The sequence below is a fragment of the Dendrobates tinctorius genome, unplaced genomic scaffold (genome assembly GCF_039654945.1).
Source record: "Dendrobates tinctorius isolate UK_male_01 unplaced genomic scaffold, ASM3965494v1 ptg000202l, whole genome shotgun sequence".
NCBI lineage: Eukaryota > Metazoa > Chordata > Amphibia > Anura > Dendrobatidae > Dendrobates > Dendrobates tinctorius.
Genome location: NW_027361869.1, coordinates 7,035,777 through 7,044,245, shown reverse-complemented (window position 1 = coordinate 7,044,245; position 8,469 = coordinate 7,035,777). Strand labels below are relative to the sequence as shown.

Genomic DNA, 8,469 nt, shown 5'->3' with positions numbered 1-8,469 from the left:
TACACTTGGAAACTACTGGTCTCCTATAACCCCACCGCAGACAGGGCTTCCCACGAGGCCGAAGATGGCGGTGACAAAGGCTTTCAGGGTTGCGGGTAGGGTGAATGGAGGGGATGAGAGTCTGAACTACCACTCACACAGATGGTAACGATTTAAACTCGTCTTTCAGAAATTAAAGGTGCATCTAAATGGTTAACAGCAGCATTCAGAGCAAGTTAATTGACACCCGCCATGTACATAGCACTCTACGCTGCTGGGCCTGCTCCTTACACCCCGATGTACCATCTTACCTCCATTTCTTCATGCATGGCCAGTGATCGATGACCCCATCCAATATTACAGCTTTCTGGGGTATCAGGTAATTGCGCCTGAAGTGTTCCAGTGAGGGGCAGCGCACTGTAGGAATTGTGGTATCGGCACACAGGACCGGGGAGAGTGGACGGGGTATTTTCTGCACAGAGAAATAACCATAAGATTGTTACGCCACCATCTTCTATAAAACACACATTGGGACTCATTTATTATAATGGTCTCCGTTTCCCATAGCAACCAGAGATCAGCTTCCATTTTGTTTTTTTAAACAGATTTAGAAAAATCAAAGCTGATCTGTGATTGGCTGGAAGGAACAGAGACAGTTTTAACAAACTACAACATCTCACAAACAAATATGTCTAATCTCTAAGGTCAGTTTCACACGTCAGTGGCTCCGGTCCGTGTAGTGACAGTTTCCTCACGTACCGGAGACACTGACACACGTAGACACATTAACATGAAAATGTCTCTGCACATGTCAGCGTGTTTTCACGGACGCACGGTCTGTGTGTAAAACATGGAGACATGTCAGTGCTTGTGGGAGCGCACAGTCCGCAAAACGTGCTGAACACGGCACACGGAGAACAGTTCACACTGTAAATGGAAGCAGCGGGCGCAGTGATGAGCGTTGACGTCACTGCTAGTTAATGAGCATGCGCCGGCTGCTACCATTCATTCCCCAGTAGTTTACAGTCCGAGCGGTCGCATTAGCATCACTCCGCCAGTAAATTGATTAACCCCTGAGATGGATTTACGCCATGAGACTTGACTAATTGTGGGACAGGTATGGGATATTGTTAGTTTATTATTTTACACTTTTTTACAGAACGATGGCGTCGATATGGAATTAGGAGTATAATAAAGCTTTAAACAATGTGTGTAGTGTATTTTTTCATTAAAATACTTTGCTCTAATTGTGTGTGTTTATTTAACCCTTTTCTTACAAATAGGATTAGTAATGGAGAGGTGTCTTATTGACACCTCTCCATTACTAATCCGGGCTTAATGTCACCTTACAATAGAAAGGTGATATTAACCCCTTATGACCCCATTTGCCACCACTACAGAGCAAGTGGGAAGAACCTGACAAAGCTCCAGAAGAGGAGCATCTAATAAATGCGCCTTTTCTGGGCAGCTGTGGGCTGCTGTTTTTATGCTGGGGGGGCCAAGATCAATGGCCTCTTACAAGCCTCAGAATAGCAGCCCCCCGCTGTGAGTTTTGCCGGCTTGGTTTACAAACAGAGGGGGGCCCAACGTCAGGGTTTTCATTCATTCTTCTCTCCTGCTCGCTGTTGCCAGCAGAGCAGGAGAGAACAATGACAGCCGCGTTCAGCACCAGCCGCTGGGGAACAGCGCTTACTGTAGCACTTCTTCCCCGGTGGCCTCCTGTGTGGTCCTGATGTGGCACACGGTTGCCACATGGAGGTACCACATATCCACATGGACACACGGCCAGCTCCGATAACGTTTTTTCCGGTACCGGAATTATCTGGACGTGTGAGACCACCCTAAGAAAAACTACCTCTGGGATTTGGCCGTTTGGTTCCACATCCACCCGATGCCCTTGAGTATCTCTCAGACGTTTCTGTCTTCTGTGGGTCAGGACTGAAAGAGAGGAAGGAAATATCAGCAAATGAACAAACAGATGAAAAGTTTCACCAAGATGGATCAGATTTAAGTTAAACTTGAAAATAAAATAACAAAAAAAGTTTTACCTGAAGACAGAATTAGTCATCTTTTTATTTTTGCAAATCACACTATGTGGTATAGGGCCATCTATGCAAGATGTTCATAAGCTGCTTGGACAAACTAGATTTTTGGGCATCCAATTGTCAGATGAGATTCAATGTGGAGAAATGTAAAGTTTTGAACTTGGGCACTAACAATATGGGGGGGGGGTAAAATTAGGTGAGTCACTGGTAGACAAGAATCTGGATGTGCAAGGGAGTAAAACTAGAAGAGTTACTGGTAGGGAAGGATCTGGATGTAGGGGAGAGAAAAATTAGGAGAGTCACTGGTAGAGAAGGATTTGGGTGTAGGAGGGAGTAAGGGCCCCGTCACACACAGCTTAGTCACAACTTTTGTGACACAACAGCAATCTCACCAGCGAGATCGCCGTGTGTGACAGCGATCAGCGACCAGCCCCCCTGCCGGTATCGCTGATCGCTGCAAGAAACCTCTGGACATTTTTTTCGTCGCTGATCTCCTGCTGGCCAGCACGCATCGCTGCGTGTGACAGGCGGGAGACCAGCGATCAGGTGAAATGAAAAAAAAATAAAAAATATTGTTATTCTCACCTTCCGGCGTCCCGCGCAGTCTTCCCGCCTCTCTCCACGCTCCGGTCCCAGTAATCCTTTGCAAGAATGACCGTGAGACTTTGCCATCCAGCGAGAACGGACGTCATCGCGATAATTCTCGCAAAGGATTACTGGGACCGGAGCGTGGAGAGAGACGGGAAGGCTGCGCGGGACGTCGGAAGGTGAGAATAACAATATTTTTTTATTTTAATTTATTTTTGACATGAATATTTCATCAGCTCTAACGAACACAGTGATGCCGCGCGCTCGGCGTCGCTGTACTAATCGCTGGTGAAGCTGTCTGACAGATCACCAGCGATCACATAGCGACTCACCAGCGATCCTGACACGTTGATATCGTTGTCGGGATCGCTGGTAAGTCGCTATGTGTGACTCCAGCTTAAGACTAGGAGAATCTCTGGTACAGAAGGATCTGAATGTATGGGACAGTAAAATTAGGAGAGTCACTGGAAGAGAAGGATCTGGATTTATTTGTGGATCACAGGCTATATAACTTGCAATGTCAAGTAGCATTATATTGTCATGTATTAAAGGGGGCATGGACTCGCGAGACAGGGACAGGATATCACAAGTTTACTAGGTTTTAGACTATGATCGCATGCTTTTGCTGTGTTTTCTTTCTGCAGGCAAAATAAGATCTCTTGGCAGCAAAGACACTTCTTACAAAAGGCAGGATTTGGTGTGTTTCTGATGCATTCTTGCTGCACATTACAGCTGTCATTTGTCTACAGTACATGTTTCATAAAGTTAGTTTTATTCACCAAAAACACACGGTTGTGTCTTTTTTGCACTCTCTTGTTGCTTTCTATGGTAAAAAGAATTGACACGCTACAGATTTTTTTTTTTTTTAAAGCGGCAGTTTTCCAATTGAGTCAGGGCAAAAAAAAAAGCAAGTGTGTGCATAAGATTTCTGAGATTTCATAGCTTTTGCTAGTACTGTGAAGATCTTAATTTCCATTAAAAAAAAAAAAAAATCCTGTAAAAAATACAATGTGTGAGCATAGCCTTTAGCGCCAGTTCAGAGAAAGAATAGCCAAGGTAAAAAAAGAAGAGCCACAAAACTGATAAGAGGCATGGGGGATATTAACTATGATGAAAGATTAAAATAATTTAAGTCTTGAGAAGAGAAGGAAAATATGATGTAAATAAATAAGACACCACAAGGGGGCACTTCTGCCTGGACCATGCTGCATTAAAGGGGTTATCAAAGTCTGTTTCATTTCTTTTTTGTACTATGAGTGTAAGTAGTAACAGGCCTGTTCTACCCGGCGCCGGCTCATAGCGGTAACGGACCACTCTGAGACGGCAAAGATTTCCAGCAGACTGAACAGGCAGGTAATCAGCAACTACCTGCAAGATCTTAGCTTCACAATAGAAAAAATAAATAGAAAGTCCAGGATAACCCCATTTATTTATGCACCGTAACCCCTTCCCTTTTTTCTTTCCCATCCCTCAACTGAAATTAATAAAGAGGTTCGGACTGGCTCATCGGAGAACAAGAGGATTCTCCGGTGGGCCCAGGCACTGACATTTGCTGGCATACAAGGTCGGCAGCTGCCTAGGACCCCCGCTGCCCCAGTCAGTGGCTTGTCTCCAATAGCGGCACACTACACAGCTGCAATAAGGCACGAGTCAGGAGAACCCGCTGCCGTTGGAGCAAAAGGTGACAGGGGCAGATTGCTGCGGCTAAAGCCTGTGCCCGATGCTCAAGAGCAGTGAATATTCTCTCCTTTTCACGCGCCTGCCTCCTGCCACCCGCTGCTGCTCCCCAGCATTCCACTATATCGGCAGATGCCAATACAACTGAAAGCAATAATGGAGGAGAGCGCGTCAGATAACGCTCCCCTCTCCCATCATTCCCCTCTGACACAGCTGATGCGCGATCACGTCCCTTCATCGTGTAACCGCTGTGTGTCGGGCAGACTACAGTACAGCTGCTGAGACGGAAACAGACCGGGATCAGCGGGGGGAACGAGGAGGAGAGATGAGTATTGAACCTATTGTTTGCTATATAAACTAGTGAGTGAGTACTGATGGTCATAATACTGTGCAGGGGGCTATATTATATTCTATAGAAGGGGGGCTGCATTATATTCTATGGAGGGGGAGGCTGCATTATACTCTATGAGGGGGCTACATTACATTCTATGGAGGGGGGGGCTGCGTTATACCCTATGAGGGGGCTATATTATATTCTATGGTGGGGGGCTGCATTATATTCAATTATATTCTATGGGGAGGCTGCATTATATTCTATGGAGGGGGCTACATTATATGCTATGGGGAGGCTGCATTATACCCAATGAGGGGGCTACATTATAATCTATGGGGAGGCTGCATTATACTATATGAAGGGGCTACATTACATTTTATAGAGGGGGGCTACATTATATTCTCTGGCGCTGCTTTATAGTGTATGAGAGGTCTACATTATATTCTAGGGGGGAGAAACTTCATTATACCCTGTGAGGTGGCTGCTTTATACTATATTAGTGGGGCTGCATTATATTATATGGGGATGGCTACATTATACCTTATGAGGGCTGCATTATATTCTATGAGGGGGCTACTCCAACAGCTGCTATATCATTAAGATGTGTACTACCTTATATTATACCCTGATATTAGCGTGTTTTACCGCACAATTGGTGGTTTTGTATTTATTTTTATGCAGCTACATAGTCGGCACACCATAGAAAATCCTTCTTGGGTTCCAAGGTGCACCAGTCCGACGCTGTTAATAAACGTGTATTTTTTCAACTGTACCATTTAACTTTTCAAAAAAAAAAAAAGTTTATGGCCATGGGGACCAATTACATCCAGGGTTGTCTAAGGACGTAACTAGAAATCATGGGGTGTCATAGTGGACATACCAGAAAATGCCATCTATTTATGATTGAAGGGGGCTGGACCTCTGAGATCCCCTCCAAAAGAGGATGAAGGGGAGTTACTGCACTTGCCGTGCAGAGAATTGCAGCCCCCTTCCCCTTGAATAAAGCTATGCTTCCGCTCCCCTGCAGAGTGTGTGGCCATAATACTGCAGCGGGAAAACCGGTTGAGCGGCAATAGTACCTATTTAGAGCTGTATGCCCTTTTATTTTTCAGGACGGAGCTGTGGGTCCCACTGGTTGTCATAGGTCTTCATGTATCAGATAGGCATGCTCCTTTAACCCCTTAATCACCCACGAGCCGCTAAAAGCAGCGAACAAACTAGCTCCGTTCGCTGCTGTTTAACCCCTTAAATGCCGTTACTAATTTCCAACAACGGCATTTAAAACAGTTTGAACAGTGTGCGGGCTTCCGATCAGCCGCACGTCGGCCCATCACACAATGCTTTTAACCCAGAATCAGCGCCAGTCGCTGCACTCGTCCCTGCCCAAAAAAGATAACAATGGTTTATGTACCCTAAAATGTCACCCATAAAAATTACAGCTCTACACGCAAAAAGCAAGTTGTCCTGCAGCTCCATCCATAGGAACAAAAGTTACTGGTCAGAAAATGGCGACACAATCCAACCTTACAAAGTCAGAAATTTCAAAAGAAATAAAAGAAATAATATATTCCACTTAGAAGGATGGTATCGCCACAGTCACACGGAGAATCATATCACCGCAAAATGAATGCTGTAAAAATAAAACCAATGGTGGATTTTTTGTTTCCTCTCCGCTACCATTACACTTTTTTTTTCCTTTTTTTCCGGTGTCATTTAAAACTTCAATTTGTCCTGCAAAAAAAATCATGCCCTCATATATTTGTATTGACGGATAAAAAAAAATTACATGAAATTAAAAAAATTAAATAAAAATGTACTTGGCTCTTGGAAAGTGGCCTCTGGGGGGGGGGTTAGAAAAGAATAATCATATCACTAGCGTTCATGGCATGGCAGCACAGTACATCCCACCTAAAAAATTGGGGGCCCCAACTCTTACATGGCTGCTGATAAGTCAAGTTGCAAAGGCTCCGCCATAGCTGTGGTCATCCATATTGACTACTGTTATGTAAAGAGTTCGCACTCCCCATGGATCCACATGGTAAGAGCGCCTGCTCTGGGACTTATGTTCTTCAAACGGAAAAGGGTTTCAGAGACGGGACCCTCAATTATTAGGGATAATTCTTTACAAAGGCTTCCCATCTGAGTAGGTGACGGCATGCAGCTAGGTGCTTCCCACTGACTCCACATTACCCATGGATGAATTACCTGTTGTGGACTTTGGAGGCCGCACAGAGTCCTTGGAGAGCGAATCCCTCAATATTTGGATTATTTTACTTATCACATTGTCCATGATCTCAGCTCCCAGGAGCAATGACATGTCACACACCCGCAGAACCTCGTCCTTACTGAATACCGGCTCCCCACAATGCCCGACCACTTTAAACAGGCAGCCATAAGAATACGCAATCCTCCAGTCCCGGGACATGTCCCTCCAGTTACGGCCATTCAGCTTCTCCCAGCTATAGTCCATAATCATCTCCCCCAGGTGTCCACACCGGCCCAGATCACACGTATAGACGCAGGCTGCTGCCTCGTTCACACACATGACAATGGCCCCGTCCACCTCCGGGCCCAGCTGATGCAGAAACTCATCGAGGTTAGAAGGGAATAGGGACCGGATCTGGGTCCACACCGAGCTCTGCATTTGCTCCTCTAGGTTTATCCTTGAATCCTGGGCACTCTTCATCATCTCATACTGGTTCCACCAGTTACATACTGGGTCCCGCTGTCACCCCTGTGAATAGAAAGAAAAATATTCACCAATACAACATATATGGCTCGTTACATCAATGCTTCCCTTTGTAACAAATCATAGAGTGATGCAATCATAGAATCATAGAATCGTAGAGTTGGAAGGGACCTCCTGGGCCATCTGGTCCAACCCCCTGCTCAAAGCAGGATTCGCTAAATCATCCCAGTCAGATGTCTGTCCAGCCTCTGTTTGAAGACTTCCATTGAAGGAGAACTCACCACTTCTCGTGGCAGCCTGTTCCACTCATTGATCACTCTAACTGTCAAAAAGTTTTTTCTAATATCTAATCTTTGTCTCCTCCCATTCAGTTTCATCCCATTGCTTCTAGTCTTTCCTTGTGCAAATGAGAATAAAGTTGATCCTTCTACAATGTGACAGCCCTTTAGATATTTGTAGACAGCAATTAAGTCTCCTCTCAGTCTTCTCTTTTGCAAACTAAACATTCCCAAATCCTGCAACCTTTCCTCATAAGACAGGGTTTGCAGACCGGTCACCATTCTAGTCGCTCTTTTCTGAACTTGCTCCAGTTTGTTGATGTCTTTTTTAAAATGTGGTGCCCAAAACTGGACACAATATTCCAGATGAGGTCTGACCAAAGAGGAGTAGAGGGAAATAATGACTTCACGTGATCTAGACTGTATGCTTCTGTTAATACATCCTAGAACTGCATTTGCCTTTTTTGCTGCTGCATCACACTGTTGACTCATATTCAGTCTGTGATCTATTAGTATACCCAAGTCTTTTTCACATGTGCTGTCACTTAGCCCTATTCCTCCCATTCTATATATGCTTTTTTCATTTTTATTGCCCAGATGTAGTACTTTGCATTTCTCCCTGTTAAAAACCATTCTGTTAGTTACTGCCCACTTCTCCAGTTTATTTAAATCTTTTTGAATCCTCTCTCTCTCTTCTCTAGTATTAGCTATCCCTCCTAGCTTTGTGTCATCAGCAAATTTAATCAGTTTACCCTCAATTCCTTCATCTAAATCGTTGATAAAGATGTTGAACAATACAGGGCAGAGGACAGAGCCCTGTGGTACCCCACTTGAGACATTCTTCCAACTGGATGTGCAGCCATTTACGACCACTCTTTG

The 8,469-nt window shown here is 44.8% G+C and overlaps 1 protein-coding gene across 1 annotated transcript; it reads right to left on the bottom strand.

Annotated features, from left to right (window-relative positions):
* Window positions 1–266: 266 nt before the first annotated feature.
* LOC141057125 (lysine-specific demethylase 8-like) lies at window positions 267–7,391 on the bottom strand. Its single transcript, XM_073553671.1, has 3 exons — window positions 6,829–7,391; window positions 1,835–1,917; window positions 267–451 (listed from the first exon to the last, which is right to left on the bottom strand). Exons 1-3 carry the CDS (start codon window positions 7,310–7,312, stop codon window positions 287–289), a joined length of 732 nt encoding a protein of 243 aa, XP_073409772.1. The 5' UTR covers window positions 7,313–7,391; the 3' UTR covers window positions 267–286.
* Between the last annotated feature and the right edge of the window lie 1,078 nt (window positions 7,392–8,469).

Bases quoted from the DNA above. Each gene is read 5' to 3' on its own strand.
- LOC141057125 (XM_073553671.1), bottom strand. From the start codon at position 7,312: ATGATGAAGAGTGCCCAGGATTCAAGGATAAACCTAGAGGAGCAAATG. The intron at 1,918-6,828 runs GTAATTCATCCA...CCTCTCTTTCAG, and splicing joins GCCTCCAAAGTCCACAACAG to TCCTGACCCACAGAAGACAG. The intron at 452-1,834 runs GTAGTTTTTCTT...TTCTCTGTGCAG, and splicing joins CAAACGGCCAAATCCCAGAG to AAAATACCCCGTCCACTCTC.